Source organism: Triticum urartu, chromosome 7A, assembly GCF_056163025.1.
Source record: "Triticum urartu cultivar PI428250 chromosome 7A, HENAU_Tu73, whole genome shotgun sequence".
NCBI classification, from domain to species: domain Eukaryota; kingdom Viridiplantae; phylum Streptophyta; class Magnoliopsida; order Poales; family Poaceae; genus Triticum; species Triticum urartu.
This window is the reverse complement of record NC_141879.1, coordinates 714815-739892: the sequence shown is the minus strand read 5'-3', so window position 1 is coordinate 739892 and position 25078 is coordinate 714815. Positions and strand designations below refer to the sequence as shown.

General features: G+C 43.7%; 3 protein-coding genes, 1 long non-coding RNA gene and 1 pseudogene across 4 annotated transcripts in view; 2 read left to right on the top strand and 3 right to left on the bottom strand.

Annotated features, from left to right (window-relative positions):
- Nucleotides 1–3979: 3979 nt before the first annotated feature.
- Nucleotides 3980–4390, top strand: LOC147956649 (uncharacterized). The gene is made up of 2 exons (XR_015609733.1): nucleotides 3980–4068; nucleotides 4159–4390. It is a non-coding gene; the product is annotated as an uncharacterized LOC147956649 (long non-coding RNA).
- A 1582-nt stretch (nucleotides 4391–5972) lies between these two features.
- Nucleotides 5973–7426, bottom strand: LOC147956648 (uncharacterized). Its single transcript, XM_087537821.1, has 2 exons — nucleotides 6307–7426; nucleotides 5973–6010 (listed from the first exon to the last, which is right to left on the bottom strand). Exons 1-2 carry the CDS (start codon nucleotides 7424–7426, stop codon nucleotides 5973–5975), a joined length of 1158 nt encoding a protein of 385 aa, XP_087393947.1.
- A 3937-nt stretch (nucleotides 7427–11363) lies between these two features.
- LOC147956647 (uncharacterized) lies at nucleotides 11364–11801 on the bottom strand. Its single transcript, XM_087537838.1, has one exon. It carries the CDS (start codon nucleotides 11799–11801, stop codon nucleotides 11364–11366), a length of 438 nt encoding a protein of 145 aa, XP_087393964.1.
- A 10176-nt stretch (nucleotides 11802–21977) lies between these two features.
- On the top strand, nucleotides 21978–22816 carry LOC147956646 (F-box protein At5g07610-like; annotated as a pseudogene).
- Nucleotides 22817–22949: 133 nt separating this feature from the next.
- LOC147956645 (uncharacterized) overlaps nucleotides 22950–25078 on the bottom strand; it is an 87099-nt gene continuing 84970 nt past the window's right edge. Inside the window, exon 3 of the mRNA XM_087537831.1 lies at nucleotides 22950–23108. Coding sequence (XP_087393957.1) covers nucleotides 22950–23108 — 159 coding nt within the window. The remainder of the gene's footprint in view (nucleotides 23109–25078) is intronic.

Here is a 25078-nt window from a genome sequence, read left to right as displayed (position 1 = left end):
CATCCGGATGGCTGCAATGCATTTCTTATAAGGTGAGAAGCCAATCTTTCCAAGGCCGTCCTCTTTGCACACGAAATAGTTATACTATCCGACCACCCCCTCTCTATTATGATTGACAAGATGCCTAGCAATAAGAAAATCCCGCCGGAATTTCTGATGTTTAAATAGCGGGTTGGTTGTGTCAAAGTAGTCCTTCCAAAGAAGCAAATGACCGCTCTCTCGGTTGTGATTCAAAGCCGGAATGTGCCCTAGGATCGAGCCCGGAACAACGACCGCTGCCTATTAAGGTGGCCGGCGAAGAGAAGAGACGCGCGGGCATCGACGAAGAAGCTGGCTGACGAAGAGAAGAGACGCGCGCCTCCCTTGGACCTAGTGGCTGGCCTGGCGGCGTCCGACGAGCGTGACGGCATCAGGACATCGGGCGGTGTTGGACGAAGGAGCTAGCCGAGGCGGGAGAGGCAGCTTCCTACTCGCAGCGACGTCGGAGTGTGGGGTGGGAAGCTTTCGGGACCCCGGCGGCGAGGTGGTGGTGCTGGCGACGTGGGAGGTGGCGGCGTTGGGGGAGGCGAGTTGGCACGGGCTACTGGCAGAAGCATCGGAAAATGGACGGCGGAAGCAACGGGCAGGGCGGGCGAGGGTTTGCTGTCGATATGGGTGGAAGAGGATGGCCAATGTGCCACTGACTAGCGGGCCTGGTGGAGGAGTAGGCGTGCGTCGCGCACATCCGCTTCGTGTCCGCGCCGAAGTAAATCAGGTTCAAAATTTGGCTGGGAACGGGACGGCAGGAGAACGAAAAGCGGACATGCGTCCATTTGGGTCGGTGTGTTGGGTCGATTTTTCTGTCCGCGCCAATCCAAACAGACGCGTGGGGACGAAATGGGTCGGCGCGGTTGAGTTGCTCTTAGTTCCTTGAGGGCTGGAAGCTGCTACAGGAGTCCCTCCGGTAGTGTCTCTAACATAGGCATTCAGAGATATCTAGCTTCTTAAGCCGAGAAAATGATACAACTGCTACTTGTGCTGCCACTGCCTATGCAATCCCCTTAGCTTAGGCATCTTGTAAAGTATCACGGTCTCCAACTTAGGAAAGAATGTTGATGGAGAAATACTAGATTGCCCAATGTCAATGTCATCCTTACCACCACATATACTTGTCAAACTATGGAAAATTTCCAAACCCAAGTACCACTATTGCAAAAAGGCTTATAGGTGAACCCCAATACATGGCGGGCACGGCAGGGCAGCCGCCGTAACTATTTTTGAAAGCAAGCAGTGGTGGGTAGCAAAATTAGCCCACTACAGCTACACGAGTAGCAGTGGCCAGCACGCATTCTTGTCCTCCATAGGTGAACCATTCCAAATCTTATCCCGTGAAAACACCGCAGCGGTGAGTGACATATGGCGCCCGCCACTGCACCTTCTATCAGTTGTGGCGGGCAAATCTCACGCCCAGCCACAGCTAAATCACCGCAACTTTGGTTGGGGGGTCCCAAGAGGTCATTTTAGCAGTGGTGGCCTCCTACTACTGACAGCCACTACTTGTTGCCATACGTGTGGCAGGCTTTATACCCTGCCTGTTGGTGCAGTCGCTCCTTGCTGCCGCGTGCGCCCCTCATCATCGTGTCGCCCCTTGCCGCCGAGCGCGCCCCTCATCGCCACCGCTATTCCTCGTTGCCGCGCCCCTCCTCGGGCTGGCGCGGGCGCGCATGGCCTCCTCCTCCAACACCGGAGGAGGCATCTCATCGCCGTCGCCACCGCCATCGCCGAGCTCCACCACCATGGCTGGCCATGCGGCCATGTCCGGCCCCTCCCCCTCCAAGCATTCCACCTCTTCGGTATGCATTGTGAGATTTGTGCCTAGTGTAAATATTAGTAGTTTAGAAATACATACCATTGTTTCTTAGTGTTATTTTGTATGATGGTCATATCTTTGTTTAGGGTAAATATATACTGCTCCCTCCGTTCCAAAATAGATGACTCAACTTTGTACTGAAGTTAGTATAAAGTTGAGTCATCTATTTTGGAATGGAGGGAGTAGTAGTTTAGAAATATTTGGTAAGTTTACGCGTAGGAACCCTTCTAGTGTGGTTGACTTGTAGTTGTATGTTATCACATGAGTGCCAATGTTTTGGCAAAACGTCGATTCATTTCCATTTCGCCAAATTTCGGGCACTCATTATGTCCTCTTATTAGCAAAGGTCATGTCGAATTTCTCTTCATTTTTTAACTAGGATCCATTGTAGTATCGTTGGCTTATATTTACAGGTATCGACATGAGTGCCAATGTTTTGGTGAAACGTCGATTCATTTCTGTTTTGCCGAATTTCTAGCACTCGTTATGTCCTCTTGATAGCAAAGGTCATGTTGAAATTTTCTTTTACTTTTGAACTAGTATCCATAATAGTAATCGTTGGCTTATATTTGCAGGTATCGACATGAGTGCCAATGTTTTGGCGAAATGTCGATTCATCTCTGTTTCGCCGAATTTCTGGCACTCGTTATGTCCTCTTGTGAGCAAAGGTCATGTCGAATTTTTCTTTCATTTTTTAACAGGGATCCATTGTACTACCGTTGGCTTATATTGACAGGTATCGACATGAGTGCCAATGTTTTGGCGAAACGTCGATTCATTTCCGTTTCGTTGAATTTCTTGCACTCGTTATGTCATCTTTTTAGCAAAGGCCATGTCGGATTTTTCTTTCATTTTTTATGCATCATGACTCATAATTGCACACTAAATTTTAGCAAACCCAACAAATGCATTCCGGAGAACCATCTTCTATGGACCCCTTAGCTCAGCATCGTAAAAAGGGAAGAAAGCGAAAGAAGAAATCAGCCAATGAACCTACCACCAGTAAGGCACCAGGAGAAGATGTGGTGAATGTTTCTGTCAGTCGGTACTTTATGCAAATGTTTAAGCCCGGTGAATTGATGTTGCCACAATACAAGTTGAGTGCACTAAGCATTTAATTCAGCTTCTACACAAAGACTTAGGAGCTAGGTCTGGGAAGGGTGAGATGTATTACACCACCAATGTTATAGAGGGCCTTGGATTTGTCGACGAGTACCCTGCTGATTAAATATATCTTGGATTTGAGAGTGTGGTCAACGACAATATTTTCCATTCAGGCGAACATCATGCAGTGCACTAAAAAACTTGTTTGCTATCCCTTTATATACACCTGTTGGAGGTTCTATGAATGATTTAGCACCATATCTTACAGCGTTATTTTGAATCAGTATCACCATAGATTTATATCATATCTATTGGGAAATTATGGTTGAAAGCGAGAGAGGGAGAGGTAATTAAAGAGGCATGAGCCATGTTAACATGGTACTGTGTTTTCTTGTTATAAATTATCATGTGAATTGTAACAAATTATCTCTTCTCCAAGTCTTCCATTAAATCTATCTCAATTACTATTTTCCACACGATTACGAGGGTCTTATGCTGACTTCATCTATCTCAAGTTTTGTAGATTGAGTCTCTCAGACTGTAAGGGTAGAATGTGTGTGCGTGTATTCATAGGGGTGAGTTTCTCTGCGTGTACATGAGTGTCTATATTTGTACTACTTTTCCAAAAAATATCTCAATTAATCACATGATTAATTAGTTTTTTCTACTTTAGTTCATAGAAATATGTTTCAAATCTTCAATAATTAGTGCCATGACTGGATGTGAATAACATTAGGAAGTAATGAATCTCTTGATTACCCAAATATATTCCTTTGTTTGCTCTCATACGCATAATCAAAATGTATTCTCAGTCTTTAGAACAAATGCCAAGTCCTATATAATGAAGTCAAGGAAATATTCTTCATATCATCAACAAATAATGTAATGGTTAGATATGAATGAACATTACAAAGTAATAAATCTCTCTCTATTACATAAATAGCATGACAAAAAACAACCCATATCTCTAAAGAAGCACGACAAAAAACAACCTTTCAAGTCCTATAAATACATGTCAAGATAAAACCAACATCCATTCAAAGTTCTCACCATGGCTTGCAAGACCCGCATCGTTGTCGTGGCCGTCTTGATACTTGCACTCTTCATTTCTTGTGGTAATGACATGCTTCAAGATATGTTTGATCATAGAATTTTGTTGTTCTGATAACATGCAATAACACTTTTGTTTTACTCTATTTTCATAGACACAGTTCAAGCTAAGAAGTGTCGAAATTACCCTAGCACGCTTGCATGCAGTGATGCTAACATTTGCATTCAGGCGTGTCGTCTCGGCGGTGCTAATCATGGCGGCTACTGTGATGTTCAAGCTAGTGGGGGTGTGTGCGTGTGTGTGGATTGTTGTACTCTTTTTTGTACTTAATGACCTTATTTCCTGAGAACGGGTCGGTTTTCTCATAAATAAAGTGCATGCATGTATACATCACGTATTTCATAGAGCAGTGTCTATTTGGTAGGTAGCTGCTTTTCTTAGATAGAAAACATAGTTCAACTTTGATTCTATGACAATGATCAAACTAAGCCAATAGACACCCACAACGTAAGTACCGATACAAGTTATTGAGGGAAATGTCCTATTGGGAACCCATATGTCCCTTGCTATAGTGACGCCGAAGCAAAACCGGGCTGTTGGTTGGGTGATTTTCCGTTCCTTCATTCTTCTTCAATTATTGGTGTGTAAGCTGGTTAACTTAGCCCCCTACATACAACATTCCCCGCTACATCAACATAGATAGGAAGCTTCCTGGTGTTGTCATCTATCTCGGTCCTCTCCTAGTATTTCTCCTCCCCTAATCGATCTCTCTCACATAGTCCATCTCCTACTCTTAGTTGTATGTGTGCCTCATCTCCTTCAACTATTTGTTTGTGAGCGGGTCCAGTTTAGCCACCCCGCATATGCCATCCCCTGCTACAGTTGTTTTCTCCCCCTCGGTTTCATCTTCTGAGCGTATGATATCCCTGATAGGTATTATTACAGTTCCCCTATCATTGCTCTCTCCTATGATATTCTTCCCCTTGCTACCTGTATCATTATCATTTCGTTTTAAGGAATAGAATGGTTCTTTTTCGTGAAAGGTAACATCCATACTCACAAAGAATTTCCTTTCAGTAGGCGACCAACACCGATATCCCTTTTTTGTGGGAGAATAGCCCACAAAGATACATTTGATGGCTCTTGGATCAAGTTTTCCTGCTGAACTCCTGTAATCATGAACAAAACAGGTACATCCAAATATTTTTGGTGGCACAATAAATGAGTTAGAGCCCTGCAAACATTCAATAGGAGTCTTATGGCCCAAAGCACTAGAAGGCATACGGTTTATTAGATAGGCAGCAGTTTTGACTGCTTCTCCCCAAAGGAATTTTGGCACATTCATCGTGAACATGAGAGCTCCAGCAACTTCCAGTAGATGTCTATTCTTTCTCTCTGCCACACCATTTTGTTCTGCAGTATTCACGCGAGTTGTTTGATGTATAATACCATAAGAAGACAAGAAATTACTAAATTTACCATTGATATATTCGGTACCATTATCGGAGCGTAATATTTTCACATTCATGCCAAACTGGTTACGCACCATATTAAAAAAAATCTTTGAATGCAGGCAGAACTTCAGATTTATGCTTTAGGAGGTACAGCCATGTGCACCTACTAAAACCATCAATGAAGGTCACATAATATCTATCCCCTGTGAGGGCAGTTACAACCGATGGACCCCATACATCCGAATGCACCACATCAAACGGTATCTTACTTCTCTCATTACTACTAGGATAATTGGTTCTAGTGTGTTTAGCCAGTTCACACACATCACACAAAAGCTTCTCCTTACAATAATTTTTAACTTGAGATGGAAACATGCGACTAAGGGCTTGGAATGACAGATGCCCTAGTCTATAATGCATTAGTAGAAATTCATCAATGGTCAAGCTATTCATCATACTGAGGGCATATGGAGATGGAGACGGGGCATTGGTAAGGTAGTAGAGGCCATCGTGCTCAATCCCAGTCCCAAGATTTCTTCTTGTCTTCGGATCCTGAAATGTACATGAGTGAGGGTCGAAGGATGCCTTGCAATTACGTGACTTTGTCAGTGAACTAACTGACAAGAGGTCCACTGGCAAATTAGGGACATGCAAGACTGGGCTTAAGGATAGAGATGGAGTACAATTAATGTTCCCATAACCCATTATCGGAGCTAAGGATCCATCAGCTATGCGTACCCTATCCCATCCAGAGCAAGGGGTATATGATGAAAAGTTCTTAGATGATCCTGTCATGTGATTTGTGGCCCCTGAATCAATTATCCAAGATGTTAAAAAATTCTTCATACCTTTCCCAGAATGAGCATCAGATGTTGTTTCAGCAGGGCCTTGTGAAGTATTCGCCATAAGTTTGCTTTTAAATTCTTGAAGTGCTTGGGCTGCTACCGCAGACCGCTCTCCCCCAAATAAAGTAAGATGAGCTCGATCTGGCCTTCTTGCATTACTACCACCATTGGTGAATCTGTTAAATTGTTTCGATTGCCATCCAGGAGGGTAACCAACTATATCAAAACAACTCTTCTTCAAATGGCCTGGTTTTTTACAGTGGTCACACACCATCTTAGGCTTCCTTGTGTAGTCAAATCTAGTAGCATTTGCTTGCTCATTTCTTGAAGTACCAGGAGACTGAATTTGCTTAACCGAAGATAGTGCAGCTCTACCATCAACATTTGTTTGTGAAGTTGTGATCTGATTGGCCAGCCATGTTTCTTCCTCCAGTATACTAGAGATGGCCTGATCCAATGTAGGCCAATCTGGTGTGGCTTGTATGAGCTGGGAACGGAGATTGAACTCTGAGTCCAGACCATCAAGAACAGTCTGAACCAACAATGGCTCAAACCACTCTCGAAGGAGGGGTACGTCCCTGGGATCATGTGCCTTAAATGGTCTAAAATACTCCAGGTCTCTATAGAGTTTCTTGATTTCTCCCGCAAATTCGGTCACTGTCTTCTGCTCTTGCTTGATCTTCCTTAATTCATGGAAAATCCTACTGACTTGCATCTTGTTCGATTTCCCTGAGAACTGTTTCTTAATGCTCGTCCACACCTCAGCTGCAGACTGAAACCCTTCAACCTGTTCCCTCACGGTCTTCTCCATCGACCCCAACAGCCATACCATAACTCGCTTTTGATTCTGATCCCACTGCTCTTGTGTGACATCTGTTGGCTTTTTCTCATCTTCCTTCAAAAATTTCTGAAGTCCGTGTGACTCTAGAATCAAAGTAGCATTCCGAGACCAGCTAAAAAAATCACCCGGGCCAGTTAACTTGACAGGATTGGGTTCCAGGGTCTTCAAAATTTCAGAAGTACTGCTTGTTTTTGTTTGTGCCTGCTCCATCAGCTGTGAAATCATACGCTGCATACTTTCACACAATTTCTCAATACTAGAATCCCTACTGGTATCTCCCATGACCACTGAACAATTGGTGTATTCCTGAAAAAACTGAACAACTACAACCCTTGGCACACAGTTCAATTCTCTCTACACCAGTTACCACACATCAAGAAGATTCAATCCACCACAAGCTGCTGGACTAAAAACACTTCTACCTTGTTGAGAGAAAAAGCAAATACTAGCTGGTCGTTGGCAGCTCCTACTTAGTGCAGCACAGGAACACTTCAGAATTCAGATCTGTACAGCACGACGACGGCAGCAGAGCAGCACAAAGGCAACGTGTAGCGCAGCAGCTGGAGGATGCGGCCTGAAACGAGGACAGTGGCAGCGAGGCGGCACAAAGGCAACGCCGCACAGCCGGAAGATGCGGCCCCGCACGACGACGGCGGCGACCTTGATGACGATGGCTGCCGTGCACAAAGGGGGCCAGCCGGCCACGACCACCACGAGCAGCAAGCGTAGCACAAATCAGATCAAATCTGAATCCAGGACCGATTGCTCTGGTGCCACGATGAAATCCTCAAGAAAGAACCGAATTTTGGTTTAAATCAACTAGGATTTGATAGTGGATTTGAGAGGAGTTTACACATCAGAACTGGAGCCCCTCCCTCCCGAGCTCTTGTCCGTTCCTTTCCTTATCTCTACCTTCCTCTTTACACTCTTGTCCTCCTGAAATTTATAATTTTCACTTTAGTACATAATCCTGCCAAATACAAATTTACACCTAAACTCAACACAAAGTACCCCCTCCGGAAAGAAATATAGTGGTTCTAACACTCTTATATTTCTTACGGATGGATTACTGTGCAATGTTCTGGATCAAGGTATAATTTCGAAAGAATAAGAGAATAAGGTAAAGAAAAGAGAGTATATATACCTCATTGGAATGTAAAGCCCTACAAAGCCGACATACACATGTACTGGCGTAGGCATTCAATTTGATGCAACCAAAGCATTCAGCGCACTGGTTCAATCAACTAATCGATGTCTAATTGCTTTCACCAAATTCCAGTAAACACCTCCTCTTGAGAAGGCTCCCATCAAGTTCGGGCAGTCTATGATAGTAAGTTGCTCGAGGGCCGGGAGCTGCTGTAGGAGTCCCTCCGGTAGTGTCTCTAACCTTGGGCACCGCCTCATTTCTAGCGTCTTGAGCACAGTGACTCTATACATTCTATCTGGAAACGTCGTGAGGGTAGCACAGTCCATCACAATGATTTCTCTCAATTTTGTGATTGTACAGTCGTGGTTACTCTGCAGTGTTTCCAGGTGGGCATAACTCTTTCAAGGATAGCCTTCACTGAACCTACTTTTAAAACACCTTTAACTGTCAACAGATTTAAAACACCTTCACTCACGTCTCACAGGGCAACAAGAACAGAGGAATAAACTAAACAACAAGACTCGCTATGTTCCAGACAACTAATGCACTTACCTCGACCGGACCATCTGGGCCATCCACCAACTGAGCCCTGATGTGCTTCAGTTCTTCAGAACGCCTTTCTTCATTGAAGCTTTGGCAAGTAATTCCGGTCCATAAAGAAAGCTTCAACTTCGACATCTTTGGCAGAGGCCATTTACTCACGCAAATGTTGTATTTACAAAAATCTCATCTTCTGTTCGATAAGAACCTACAATAGACTTGACTGGACTTGACTGGGAACACCAACATACTTGTCAGCTATTTGGTGAGCTAAAGGATATCTTAATACAGTGACTCGTTGTGCATGAAACTATGAAGAAAAAGGAATAGGAGAGCCGAGCAGCTCCTCCTACTATGTTTTTGCTGGACCCACCGCTAGCTGCATGCAACGCAAAGCATGCTGTGTTTCCTTTAGATTGAGTAGTATACATTGACTTTCGTCATTTCAGTCCATACAGATAAAGCTATGGCAATCATTTGGTAGGAAAATCTAATCTATGCATGCCAGAACCTAACAGTTGAACAATCTTTAGATATATCATATATACATACAAGTGTTAGCTTCGGAGTTTCGACATCAAGTCTAGGTGGGGTGTACTCAACATTAAATATAACTAGCACATATGTCCGTGCATTGCAACGAGAGAAAAATTAGTGAGTATTATATGTGCAAGTAAAATCCTGTGCGTACGTGAAAAAGGAACATTTAATTTCTCGGTTTCGCCAGATATGAAGTAATCAATCCGCTATTCTTCCGTTCATTGATCGTGGGCATTTAAGAGTTTTGTTACGTCATCACACGCTAGAGACGGCCCATTAATTATTTGATCTACTTTTTCTTTCAATCAAGGAGATTTTAAGGTATGAAGTTTCTGAATATTGTAGGAAACATGAGCCATTTTCTAAATCCTCGACAGTTTTTTGAAAATTATGTACACTTGCAGAAAAACGTGAACAAAATTTGAATAGGAACATCTTTTAAAATTCACAAATATTTTTTTGAACACACCAACTTTTTTTAATACAAAAATGAACATTATTTGAATTTGTGAACATTTGTTCTAGAATGAGAACATGTGTTGAAAATTAATAACATTTTTTCCAAAATGTGTATCTTTTAACATTATTTTGAAACGTGGAAATTTCACTAATACAAGAATATTTTTAGAATTTGGAGCTTTTTTGAAATTTCCATTTTCATTTTACAAATATCGAACAATTTTGAAATAAAATAAAAGATTTTGAAAAAATAGGAAACCTTTTTCAAGTTACGAATATATTTCAAAATAGCAACAAAATTTTGGAATTCTGAACATTTTCTATATTTTTTAGTTTTTAACTTTTTCGAGAATTTTGAATTTATGAAATAAATTCTGTAAGAAAAATAAACTTGGAAGTGATGAAAGAGATAGGGAAAGGAGAATAAAAATAGAAATAAAATACAGAAACAAAGAAAAATGGGCCAGCCCTTTATAGGTTGTCATCTGCGAAGCTCGGGCTATTTGTCGCCTGTGTGGAAAATAGAATTTTCAGAGCTGCATGGGCCAAAAAATAAGTGGGATGACTTCGCTGGGCCGTAGCTCCCGGCCCACGTACAAAATTCTGGAAAAGGCTTTTTTCTAGCAGACAAACGAATTAGAATTTAGTACCATCTCAAATAGAAAAAAAAATTCTTTTCGACGATGCATGAATAAAAAAATTGGCGAAATGCATCTTATTTTATTAGTAGATATAGATTAACGGACTAAACAAATGCATCAATCTTGGAATGCTTGAATAATCCCCCAACGCCGGCATCCTAATCAAAGGCAAGCGAACCATTTAGCAGTTGGGTCCTTGGAAGTCCATCAGCCAAATTCTTTTAGTCAGGACCAACTGATCTCTTCCGAATTGCTTCAACCAAATTACAAGTTGTCGCAGGATCCTATATTTAGAGCAACTCTAACGCGCCGATACAAACGGACGATGATTTTTTCCGTATTTTTGTCCGTTTGATCGGCCGCTCGCTCGGCGTACGCCTTATTTATGATTTGGGTCGGTAGTGCGTCCGACGCGCCGACCCATATTTACCGACGTGGTCGGCTGACTGCTGTTTTTCTACAAATATGCACACATTTTGCATAGTTTCTTAACCAAACAAAAATAGCATAGTTTTGCAACCAAATAAATTTAGCATAGTTTACAAGCCAAATAAAAATTAAATTATCTCAAATACATTTTAAAAAAAGATAAATCTATTGGTTGCCAACATGATCTCATATATCCTCAACAAAATCAGTTTGCAGCTGCATGTGAGTTTTCCAATCAAGCATTTTATGATGAAATTGGGTGAACTGCGCAAACGTTACCGCTCCTCCTCCATGCTCAGACACAACATTCCCACCCTGAAACTAAAACCCTTGATCGTAGATACGTTCCGGCGCTCATCCTCTACGATTATATTGTGCATGATCACACAAGCAGTCATCACCTCCCACAACTTCTTGATACTCTAAGTTCTAGCAGGATACCGAACGATGCCCCATCGAGATTTCAGAACACCAAAGACACGCTCGACATCCTTCCTAGCACTCTCTTGCTCTTGAACAAATCTTTTCCTTTTCTCTCCGACATGTTTGGGATTGTCTTCACAATAGTGGTCCACCGAGGAAAGATACTGTCACCTAGGTAGTATCCTTTGTCGTAGTTGTGGCCGTTGATGGTAACATTCACCGGGGGGCTGTTGCCTTCGGCAAGCCTTGAAAACACCGGCGAGCGTTGAAGCACGTTGATATCATTGCGCGAACCGGCCATGCCGAAGAAAGAGTGCCAAATCCAGAGCTCTTGTGAGGCCACGGCCTCAAGTATAATAGTGCAAGCCCTGACATGGCCATTATACTGCCCTTGCCAAGCAGAAGTGCAATTATTCAACTCCCAATGCATGCAGTCTATGCCACCAAGCATCCCTGGGAAGCCCCTCCTTGCATTCATCGCAAACAAAGCGGGCTGTATCTTGAACTATTGGCTGCCTCAAGTACTCAGGGCCAAACACAACAATCACAATCTAGCAGAACCTATACATGGACTCTAGGCATGTAGACTCCCTCATACGGACGTACTCATGAATGAGATCACCGGGCACTCCGTATGCAAGCATCCGGATGGCTGCAATGCATTTCTTATAAGGTGAGAAGCCAATCTTTCCAAGGCCGTCCTCTTTGCACACGAAATAGTTATACTATCTAACCACCCCCTCTCTATTATGATTGACAAGATGCCTAGCAATAAGAAAATCCCGCCGGAATTTCTGATGTTTGAATAGCGGGTTGGTTGTGTCAAAGTAGTCCTTCCAAAGAAGCAAATGACCGCTCTCTCGGTTGCGATTCAAAGCCGGAATGTGCCCTAGGATCGAGCCCAGAACAACGACCGCTGCCTATTAAGGTGGCCGGCGAAGAGAAGAGACGCGCGGGCATCGACGAAGAAGCTGGCCGACGAAGAGGAGAGACGCGCGCCTCCCTTGGACCAAGTGGCTGGCCTGGCGGCGTCCGACGAGCGTGACGGCATCAGGACATCGGGCGGTGTTGGACGAAGGAGCTAGCCGAGGCGGGAGAGGCAGCTTCCTGCTCGCGGCGACGTCGGAGTGTGGGGTGGGAAGCTTTCGGGGCCTCGGCGGCGAGGTGGTGGTGCTGGCGACGTGGGAGGCGGCGGCGTTGGGGGAGGCGAGTTGGCACGGGCTGCTGGCAGAAGCATCGGAACATGGATGGCGGAAGCAACGGGCAGGGCGGGCGAGGGTTTGCTGTCGATATGGGTGGAAGAGGATGGCCAATGTGCCACCGACTAGCGGGCCTGGTGGAGGAGTAGGCGTGCGTCGCGCACATCCGCTTCGTGTCCGCGCTGAAGTAAATCAGGCTCAAAATTTGGCTGGGAACGGGTCGGCAGGCGAACGAAAAGCGGACATGCGTCCATTTGGGTCGGTGTGTTGGGTCGATTTTTCTGTCCGCGCCAATCCAAACAGACGCGTGGGGACGAAATGGGTCGGCGCGGTTGAGTTGCTCTTAGTTCCTTGAGGGCTGGAAGCTGCTACAGGAGTCCCTCCGGTAGTGTCTCTAACATGGGCATTCAGAGATATCTAGCTTCTTAAGCCGAGGAAATGATACAACTGCTACTTGTGCTGCCACCGCCTATGCAATCCCCTTAGCTTAGGCATCTTGTAAAGTATCACGGTCTCCAACTTAGGAAAGAATGTTGATGGAGAAATACTAGATTGCCCAATGTCAATGTCATCCTTACCAACACATATAGTTGTCAAACTATGGAAATTTTCCAAACCCAAGTACCACTATTGCGAAAAGGCTTATAGGTGAGCCCCAATACATGGCAGGCACGGCAGGGCAGCCGCCGTAACTATTTTTGAAAGCAAGCAGTGGTGGGTAGCAAAATTAGCCCACTACAGCTACATGAGTAGCAGTGGCGAGCACGCATTCTTGTCCGCCATAGGTGAACCATTCCAAATCTTATCCCGTGAAAACACCGCAGCGGTGAGTGACATATGGCGCCCGCCACTGCACCTTCTATCAGTTGTGGCGGGCAAATCTCTCGCCCAGCCACAGCTAAATCACCGCAACTTTGGTTGGGGGGTCCCAGGAGGTCATTTTAGCAGTGGTGGCCTCCTACTACTGACAGCCACTACTTGTTGCCATACGTGTGGCGGCCTTTATACCCTGCCTGTTGGTGCAGTCGCTCCTTGCTGCCGCGTGCGCCCCTCATCATCGTGTCGCCCCTTGCCGCCGCGCGCGCCCCTCGTCGCCGCCACTATTCCTCGTTGTCGCGCCCCTCCTCGGGCTAGCGCGGGCGCGCATGGCCTCCTCCTCCAACACCGGAGGAGGCATCTCATCGCCGTCGCCACCGCCATCGCCGAGCTCCACCACCATGGCTAGCCGTGCGGCCATGTCCGGCCCCTCCCTCTCCAAGCATTCCACCTCTTCGGTATGCATTGTGAGATTTGTGCCTAGTGTAAATATTAGTAGTTTAGAAATACATACCATTGTTTCTTAGTGTTATTTTGTATTATGGTCATATCTTTGTTTAGGGTAAATATATACTGCTCCCTCCGTTCCAAAATAGATGACTCAACTTTGTACTAAAGTTAGTATAAAGTTGAGTCATCTATTTTGGAATGGAGGGAGTAGTAGTTTAGAAATATTTGGTAAGTTTACGCATAGGAACCCTTCTAGTGTGGTTGACTTATAGTTGTATGTTATCACATGAGTGCCAATGTTTTGGAAAAACGTCGATTCATTTCCATTTCGCCAAATTTATAGCATTCATTATGTCCTCTTATTAGCAAAGGTCATGTCGAATTTCTCTTCATTTTTTAACTAGGATCCATTGTAGTATCGTTGGCTTATATTTACAGGTATCGACATGAGTGCCAATGTTTTGGTGAAACGTCGATTCATTTCTGTTTTGCCGAATTTCTAGCACTCGTTATGTCCTCTTGATAGCAAAGGTCATGTCGAAATTTTCTTTTAATTTTGAACTAGTATCCATTATAGTAATCGTTGGCTTATATTTGCAGGTATCGACATGAGTGCCAATGTTTTGGCGAAATGTCGATTCATCTCTGTTTCGCCGAATTTCTGGCACTCGTTATGTCCTCTTGTGAGCAAAGGTCATGTCGAATTTTTCTTTCATTTTTTAACAGGGATCCATTGTACTACCGTTGGCTTATATTGACAGGTATCGACATGAGTGCCAACGTTTTGGCGAAACGTCGATTCATTTCCGTTTCGTCGAATTTCTTGCACTCGTTATGTCATCTTTTTAGCAAAGGCCATGTCGGATTTTTCTTTCATTTTTTATGCATCATGACTCATAATTGCACACTAAATTTTAGCAAACCCAACAAATGCATTCCGGAGAACCATCTTCTATGGACCCCTTAGCTCAGCATCGTAAAAAGGGCAGAAAGCGAAAGAAGAAATCAGCCAATGAACCTACCACCAGTAAGGCACCAGGAGAAGATGTGGTGAATGTTTCTGTCAGTCGGTACTTTATGCAAATGTTTAAGCCCGGTGAATTGATGTTGCCACAATACAAGTTGAGTGCACTAAGCATTTAATTCAGCTTCTACACAAAGACTTAGTAGCTAGGTCAGGGAAGGGTGAGATGTATTACACCACCAATGTTATAGAGGGCCTTGGATTTGTCGACGAGTACCCTGCTGATTAAATATATCTTGGATTTGAGAGTGTGGTCAACGACAATATTTTCCCTTCAGGCGAACATCATGCAGTGCACTGAAAAACTTGTTTGCTATCTCCTCTGCCCCCTAGCCTTTCGTCCTCTCCATGTAACACGTCAAAAAACAGAATTTTTGATTTTTGTTGTTATTGACTTTGGATTCTCTTCCAAAAAAATTCTTATGAAATTTGTAATTAAAGTTCACCTGCCCCTAGTTATAGCTGGATCACATCACAACCAAGACCAAACCAACTCAAATGCCAGCCAGCTGGAATTTGAAACCCTAGCTCTGACTGGCACAAAGGAACCTAGCTTTCTTTGTTGAGCTAGATCACTCCAATATTTTAAGAGACTCTCCACTCCATCTTGATCAAACGAGTGACCCAATATTGCAAAGTCCAACGCAATATTCCTCTTCCAGAAACAATTTCAATTTCTGCCACATCTAATTCATGAAATTAAATGGAGATGATCACTAGGCCTATGGTAAGCTCGGGTAAAACTATTGGCTCAATTAGGTCAAGGCAAGGTCTTGAATTGATTGATCAAAGCAATATGACATAGGTTGTTGCTGTGAAAGAATTACCATTTTGTAGCTCTAAAAATTATCAAATAATTTGGGCAACACCTAGTTGTCACACCAAATTTGTCACAAATTTTGACAAATTTGGTCATTCACATCCACACAAAATCACGGGGCCAAATCTAAGTTTTGGCCCTAAAATTCAAGTTGTGAAGGAAGTGCAAGCTTGAAGGATTTGCTAGAGCTAAAATTTTGTGGAGAGCTGCACCTTAGTGAGTTATCACTACTAGACATGGATACAAAACTTGAATCATAACAACCTGCACTGTATCAACCCCACAAGTTTGCTGTTAGAATGGACTTGAGGATGCAGTCCAACACTTGTTTGCCCTGGGTCAGCAGCGCACACACACACACATGCACATACATTATTTGACCTTCATACATAGCCTAGACATGAATTGGCAGCCTGGAGGACACTGCCAAATGCAATGCCAGTGGTGACCACCTCTAGAGCGTGCCAAACGCGCGCTCTATAGTGCGCCTGTGACCTCCCCTCGCCGTCCTCGTCCATGGCCGCACGGAGCTCTTCCAACAGCCTCCCCGGACCCCTAATTGCTTGTATCTACGTTCGTTTTTCTCCGAAGAGGAGAGGATGATGCAGCACAACAACGGTAAGTATTTACCCCAGTTATGAAACCAAGGTTACCAATCCAGTAGGAGAACCAAGCAACACTATGTAAACGGCAACTTCACAAATAACAAATACTTGCAACTCAACGTGTAAGAGGGGTTGTCAATCCCTCTACGGTATTGAGATAGATTAAATTGTATGAGATTGGATAAGTAGATCTTGCAAAAACACAAAACAAAATAAATAAAGAAAAAGTGCGCAAGGTATTTTTGTCAACAGTGCCACTATACGAGTTCAACCCTAACTCTGCATCTTATTAGTTTCTATTTCTTCTTATTTCTTAGCTTGAACAGACATGCTTTATATGATGTAAGACCTTCATTGTAAACAGTTGTAAATGTTTCTACTCTGTTTGAGATTCAGGGACTAGCACATGACTTATAATGTTACATGCTGCATATATCACTTCCATTATATTGGGTCAGAGAAGCAATGGACGGTGCATTGGACAATGGACCAGGCAATTAGTTGGATCACATGATCCATCTTATATATGTTTGACATCATGTAAGTGCACAATGCTCTGGAACTGGATGCATCCGGAGGTCTTTGACTCTTTGATGAGCTAGGGAATCTCAATCACTGGATTCTTTGATACAGGAACAGTGACTACTTGAATATTCAGTACTGTGTGCAATCATGCTGATGCAGAGGCCGGGGTAATCCTCCTTTTCTAAAAAAAACTTGAAGATTGAGTGATGTAGAATTTTGCGTGCTCAAGGTAAACTCTAGTACTACAATTTTGGCTCTGGATCCTCTTAACGTTCAATAGGACACACTCCTAGCCTAGCTTCAACATGTTAACGTGTCCCTATCTTAGCTTTGTATTTGTTGCATGATGCCTAGTCTTCAGCTGTATCTTTTTAGGATCACAACCGATGCCAGGCATTCGGTTAGGCTCATTCCCTCGGCATGAGTAAGCACAGAGATTCACATTCTGCAAATATTGTATTTAGAAAATCACATCTTCTAATGAAAGTATACAACAGACTTGACTGGAAACTACAACAAATCCCCGTCGCTAAATTCATTCATATAGTGACACTGATTACTTGAAGACCGGGTGTTATACATCGCCTCATTCCAGTCCACAAAGCTACCAACATAATTGGCTAAGAAACAATACATAAGGGTAGCTAGTGACTGATAACTTGAACATAATTTGCCTCATTCACAGTGAAGACTGGACAAGTGTACTCTGTAAGAGGATTAGGAAGGAGAGAATTGGTCGACCTACTAGTAACTATAAACTTCACTGATACTATATATATATATACACAAGGGCAGTGACTGGGGTGTCTCTGCGCTCTGTAGTATGTCAGTTTGAGTGGTCTTATTCTCTGAAACTATACAGCTTAGCTCTTGCTGCCCACTTGGCATCTTCTAGTACATAGATGCTTCTCTAATTTGGCTTTTGCACAGCCGCAACATTTGTGTACTTCGCCTGCTAGTAAGTATAAACCTGACTGGGCTTGATTGTACAGTAAAGGGATTTTCCTTGCTTTTGCAATGCACCCAATGCTATTCATTTGAACCTGAAAATGACACCGACACTTAGATAGATACAATACAAGTGCTTTTCAGTTTTGACATCTACAAAGACACCAAATAGATCATACAGATAGATGCAAGTATATTATGATTAACAACTGAAGTTGAGTTACAAAGTACCCCCTCCGGAAAGAAATATAGTGATCTAAACACTCTTATATTTCTTACGGATGGATTACTGTGCAATGTTCTGGATCAAGGTATAATTTAGAAAGAATAAGAGAATAAGGTAAAGCAAAGAGAGTATATATACCTCATTGGAATGTAAAGCCCTACAAAGCCGACATACACATGTACTGGCGTAGGCATTCAATTTGATGCAACCAAAGCATTCAGCGCACTGGTTCAGTCAACTAATCGATGACTAATTGCTTTCACCAAATTCCAGTAAACACCTCCTCTTGAGAAGGCTCCCGTCAAGTTCGGGCAGTCTATGATAGTAAGTTGCTCGAGGGCCGGGAGCTGCTGCAGGAGTCCCTCCGGTAGTGTCTCTAACCTTGGGCACCGCCTCATTTCTAGCGTCTTGAGCACAGTGACTCTATACATTCTATCTGGAAACGTCGTCAGGGTAGCACAGTCCATCACAATGATTTCTCTCAATTTTGTGATTGTGCAGTAAAGGGATTTTCCTTGCTTTTGCAATGCACCCGATGCTATTCATTTGAACCTGAAAATGACACCGACACTTAGAGAGATACAATACAAGTGCTTTTCAGTTTTGACATCTACAAAGACACCAAATAGATCATACAGATAGATGCAAGTATATTATGATTAACAACTGAAGTTGAGTTACAACGTACCCCCTCCGGAAAGAAATATAGTGATCTAAACACTCTTATATTTCTTACGGATGGATTACTGTGCAATGTTCTGGATCAAGGTATAATTTCGAAAGAATATGAGAATAAGGTAAAGAAAAGAGAGTATATATACCTCATTGGAATGTAAAGCCCTACAAAGCCGACATACACATGTACTGGCGTAGGCATTCAATTTGATGCAACCAAAGCATTCAGCGCACTGGTTCAGTCAACTAATCGATGACTAATTGCTTTCACCAAATTCCAGTAAACACCTCCTCTTGAGAAGGCTCCCGTCAAGTTCGGGCAGTCTATGATAGTAAGTTGCTCGAGGGCCGGGAGCTGCTGCAGGAGTCCCTCCGGTAGTGTCTCTAACCTTGGGCACCGCCTCATTTCTAGCGTCTTGAGCACAGTGACTCTATACATTCTATCTGGAAACGTCGTCAGGGTAGCACAGTCCATCACAATGATTTCTCTCAATTTTGTGATTGTGCAGTAAAGGGATTTTCCTTGCTTTTGCAATGCACCCGATGCTATTCATTTGAACCTGAAAATGACACCGACACTTAGAGAGATACAATACAAGTGCTTTTCAGTTTTGACATCTACAAAGACACCAAATAGATCATACAGATAGATGCAAGTATATTATGATTAACAACTGAAGTTGAGTTACAACGTACCCCCTCCGGAAAGAAATATAGTGATCTAAACACTCTTATATTTCTTACGGATGGATTACTGTGCAATGTTCTGGATCAAGGTATAATTTCGAAAGAATATGAGAATAAGGTAAAGAAAAGAGAGTATATATACCTCATTGGAATGTAAAGCCCTACAAAGCCGACATACACATGTACTGGCGTAGGCATTCAATTTGATGCAACCAAAGCATTCAGCGCACTGGTTCAGTCAACTAATCGATGACTAATTGCTTTCACCAAATTCCAGTAAACACCTCCTCTTGAGAAGGCTCCCGTCAAGTTCGGGCAGTCTATGATAGTAAGTTGCTCGAGGGCCGGGAGCTGCTGCAGGAGTCCCTCCGGTAGTGTCTCTAACCTTGGGCACCGCCTCATTTCTAGCGTCTTGAGCACAGTGACTCTATACATTCTATCTGGAAACGTCGTCAGGGTAGCACAGTCCATCACAATGATTTCTCTCAATTTTGTGATTGTGCAGTAAAGGGATTTTCCTTGCTTTTGCAATGCACCCGATGCTATTCATTTGAACCTGAAAATGACACCGACACTTAGAGAGATACAATACAAGTGCTTTTCAGTTTTGACATCTACAAAGACACCAAATAGATCATACAGATAGATGCAAGTATATTATGATTAACAACTGAAGTTGAGTTACAACGTACCCCCTCCGGAAAGAAATATAGTGATCTAAACACTCTTATATTTCTTACGGATGGATTACTGTGCAATGTTCTGGATCAAGGTATAATTTCGAAAGAATATGAGAATAAGGTAAAGAAAAGAGAGTATATATACCTCATTGGAATGTAAAGCCCTACAAAGCCGACATACACATGTACTGGCGTAGGCATTCAATTTGATGCAACCAAAGCATTCAGCGCACTGGTTCAGTCAACTAATCGATGACTAATTGCTTTCACCAAATTCCAGTAAACACCTCCTCTTGAGAAGGCTCCCGTCAAGTTCGGGCAGTCTATGATAGTAAGTTGCTCGAGGGCCGGGAGCTGCTGCAGGAGTCCCTCCGGTAGTGTCTCTAACCTTGGGCACCGCCTCATTTCTAGCGTCTTGAGCACAGTGACTCTATACATTCTATCTGGAAACGTCGTCAGGGTAGCACAGTCCATCACAATGATTTCTCTCAATTTTGTGATTGTGCAGTAAAGGGATTTTCCTTGCTTTTGCAATGCACCCGATGCTATTCATTTGAACCTGAAAATGACACCGACACTTAGAGAGATACAATACAAGTGCTTTTCAGTTTTGACATCTACAAAGACACCAAATAGATCATACAGATAGATGCAAGTATATTATGATTAACAACTGAAGTTGAGTTACAACGTACCCCCTCCGGAAAGAAATATAGTGATCTAAACACTCTTATATTTCTTACGGATGGATTACTGTGCAATGTTCTGGATCAAGGTATAATTTAGAAAGAATAAGAGAATAAGGTAAAGAAAAGAGAGTATATATACCTCATTGGAATGTAAAGCCCTACAAAGCCGACATACACATGTACTGGCGTAGGCATTCAATTTGATGCAACCAAAGCATTCAGCGCACTGGTTCAGTCAACTAATCGATGACTAATTGCTTTCACCAAATTCCAGTAAACACCTCCTCTTGAGAAGGCTCCCGTCAAGTTCGGGCAGTCTATGATAGTAAGTTGCTCGAGGGCCGGGAGCTCCTGCAGGAGTCCCTCCGGTAGTGTCTCTAACCTTGGGCACCGCCTCATTTCTAGCGTCTTGAGCACAGTGACTCTATACATTCTATCTGGAAACGTCGTCAGGGTAGCACAGTCCATCACAATGATTTCTCTCAATTTTGTGATTGTGCAGTAAAGGGATTTTCCTTGCTTTTGCAATGCACCCGATGCTATTCATTTGAACCTGAAAATGACACCGACACTTAGAGAGATACAATACAAGTGCTTTTCAGTTTTGACATCTACAAAGACACCAAATAGATCATACAGATAGATGCAAGTATATTATGATTAACAACTGAAGTTGAGTTACAACGTACCCCCTCCGGAAAGAAATATAGTGATCTAAACACTCTTATATTTCTTACGGATGGATTACTGTGCAATGTTCTGGATCAAGGTATAATTTCGAAAGAATATGAGAATAAGGTAAAGAAAAGAGAGTATATATACCTCATTGGAATGTAAAGCCCTACAAAGCCGACATACACATGTACTGGCGTAGGCATTCAATTTGATGCAACCAAAGCATTCAGCGCACTGGTTCAGTCAACTAATCGATGTCTAATTGCTTTCACCAAATTCCAGTAAACACCTCCTCTTGAGAAGGCTCCCGTCAAGTTCGGGCAGTCTATGATAGTAAGTTGCTCGAGGGCCGGGAGCTGCTGCAGGAGTCCCTCCGGTAGTGTCTCTAACCTTGGGCACCGCCTCATTTCTAGCGTCTTGAGCACAGTGACTCTATACATTCCATCTGGAAACATCGTCAGGGTAGCACAGTCCATTACAATGATTTTTCTCAATTTTGTGATGTTCCAAAGGTTTCTTGGCATTGACGCCAGCTTGGCACAACGAGCGATGTGCAATTTTTCAAGCGATGAGGGCAACTTTGGTACCTCCAACCATTTTCCACAATTTATAACTAAATGATTCTAGAGTCGAGGATGCTGGAAATTTTTGTCATCAGATCAGATATTGTTGATGGAAGGGAACCGGTTAAGTTGGAGGCAAACTTCAAGAGGAACACAAAGCCAAGGCTGGACGACCATCCGGGAGCGACGGCGGCCAGCCTCTTCACCGATGACCTTATCCTGGAAATCCTCTCCCGCCTCCCGGCCAGGTCCGTCCACCGCTTCAAGTGCGTCTCCGTGCCATGGGCGACCTCATCGCCGTCCCCGCCAACCGCAACAAGCTGCCCCAGATCCTCGTTGGCTTCCTCTACATGACCGTCAGCGGCCACCACTTCGCCAGCGTCTCCAGCGATGGCGCAGCAGCCCCGTTCGACCCCTCCCTCCCTTACCTGCACGACCATAACAAGGACGAGGGCATCATCTAGGTCAACACCTCCAATGGCCTCCTTATCTACCGCCGCTACAAGAAAAACAACGAGGTGACCCCTTTGATGAAAGAGGATGATTTCCGTTTTGTCGTGTGCAATCCGGTGACCCAGAGGTGGGTGGAGCTGCCCCCGCTGCCCCCAAAGCCGGCGGCAAACAGAGCTAGCCGTACCACAGGCCTGGCTTTCGATCCGGCCGTATCATCCCATTTCCACGTTCTTCACTTTGAGCAGACCTTTCAGGAAAAGTACACCACAGGAGTGAACATTTACTCTTCGCGGACCGGAGTCTGGACTCATAGGGATAATGATATGGCTGAGAAAGTTAAGCTATTCTTTCGGAGTAGAAGTACCTTTGTTGGCGGCATGCTCTACCTCATTTTTTTTCGAAAAGAGGGGACTCCCCGGCCTCTGCATCAGAACGATGCATACGGCCACATTTATTAAAAAGTAAAAGAGGTTCAACAAGGTCTTAAAGTCTGGAAACAAAAAAAGAACGGCTAGCTCACACAGAGCCTCAACACCGATAACAAAATGCCCAAGAAGCCACAACCGGCTGGCAAAATAGAAGATAGGTAAACTAATCGCCTATCCTATTACATGACCGCCATCCAAACCGGTTGAAAATATCCCGCGCTACTATCTCCCACCGGACAGATCCAGTAACCAAACGCTCCCTGGCCGCCGTCGGAGTGAGTAAGTACCACATACGGATCAGCGCAGTAGTCCGGAATAAAACCTGAAAAAAATTAATAGTTGATAGTTGTTGTTCTGTTAAAAGCCAAATCATTTCTGCAGTTCCAAATTGTCCATAACAACGCACATACTCCTACACGAATGTGTCTAGCTGTTTCGGACTCTATCCCAGCAAGCCACGTCCCGAATAACGTGTTGACCGAAGTCGGAGGAGTAATGTTAAAGGTAATTTGCACATAGCGCTACAAAACTCTTGCCAACGGGCAGTCAAAAAAGAGGTGCTTGATAGTCTCGTCCCGATCACAGAAACTACACCTAGTAGAACCTGTCCAGTTGCGCTTAACCAAATTATCCTTTATTAAAATTATTTGTTTATGGACGAACCACATAAACACTTTAATCTTCAAAGGAACCTTGACTTTCCAAACATCTTTGGAACTAGAAATAACACTAGAGTTAATGATATCGATATACATCGATTTGACTGTGAACTCCCCAAATCTAGTAAGCTTCCAACACAACTGATCGGGCTGAGGAGCTAACTGAACCTCCATCAGTCTACGCACCAAGTGAAGCCATGCTTCCCATCGTTCGCCCACAAGCACCCTCCTAAACTAAATATAGAGGGGAATTGACTGCATAATCATGGCAACAAGAGCCTCCCGACGCTGAACAATACGATAAAGGGACGGATACTGGATCGCCAAAGGCGCATCACCAAGCCACGTATCCTCCCAGAAGCGAGTGGTGTTGCCATTACCGACAATAAACTTAGTTCTGTTAAAGAAGGTAGCTTTGATTCTCATAAGCCCCTTCCAGAACGGCGAATCAGTTGGTCTCAGTGTGACCTGGGACAGGGTCTTGGACTGCAGATATTTACTACGTAGAATCTGCGGCCACGTTGCCTCTGTCTCAAATGACAACTTATACAGCCACTTACTGAGAAGACATCTATTCTTGACTTCAAGATTCTCAATACCAAGGCCCCCCTGGTCCTTTGGTCGACAGATGATATCCCATTTGGCGAGTCGGTATTTTCTCTTAAGTTCATCACTCTGCCAGAAGAATCGGGATCGATAGAAGTCCAGCCTTTTCCTAACCCCAACTAGGACCTCAAAGAAGGATAGGAGAAACATAGGCATGCTCACGATCTCCATAAGACACGAGTTTTCCTTTCCAGCAACTCAGTTTCTTCTCAAACCGATCCTCGATGCACTTCCACTCTCCATTTGTTAGCTTACGATGGTGAATGGGAATACCTAGATACATAAAAGGCAAAGCCCCCAATTCACATCCAAACAATTGTCTATAAGCATCTTGTTCGTCTTTGGCTCTACCAAAGCAGAACAGCTCGCTTTTATGAAAATTAATCTTCAATCCAGTCAATTGTTCAAATAAGCATAACACCAACTTCATATTTCTCGCTTTTGCCAAATCGTGTTCCATAAAGATGATTTCAGCGTATTGCAGGATGGACACACCACCATCAACTAGACGAGGCACCAAGCCACCCACCTGACCGGCCTCCTTTGCCCTCCCTATCAGGATCTCCAACATATCAACCATAATATTGAACAACATTGGAGACATAGGATCACCTTGTCTCAGGCCCTCTTGTGTGTCTGGAAATAATGACCTATATCGTCATTCACTTTAATTCCAACACTCCCTTTTTGTGTGAACGATTCCACCTGGCGTCGCCAAGCTTCATCAAAGCCCTTCATGCGTAAGGCCTGTTGAAGGAACGGCCATTTGAATTTATCATACGCCTTCTCGAAATCCACCTTGAAAATAACTCCATCTAGTTTTTTCGTGTGAATCTCATGGAGCGTTTCATGAAGGACCACAACCCCTTCTAGGATGTTCCTGTCCGGCATGAAAGTAGTTTGAGTAGGCTGCACCATAGCATGTGCAATATGTGTGAGCCTAATCGTCCCGACCTAGGTAAAAATTTTGAAACTGACATTCAGAAGACAGATAGGCCTGAATTGCTCGGTTCTCACGGCCTCTGTT

Bases quoted from the DNA above. Each gene is read 5' to 3' on its own strand.
- LOC147956647 (XM_087537838.1), bottom strand. From the start codon at position 11,801: ATGAATGCAAGGAGGGGCTTCCCAGGGATGCTTGGTGGCATAGACTGC.
- LOC147956648 (XM_087537821.1), bottom strand. From the start codon at position 7,426: ATGGGAGATACCAGTAGGGATTCTAGTATTGAGAAATTGTGTGAAAGT. The intron at 6,011-6,306 runs GTATGAAGAATT...TGTACATTTCAG, and splicing joins TGATGCTCATTCTGGGAAAG to GATCCGAAGACAAGAAGAAA.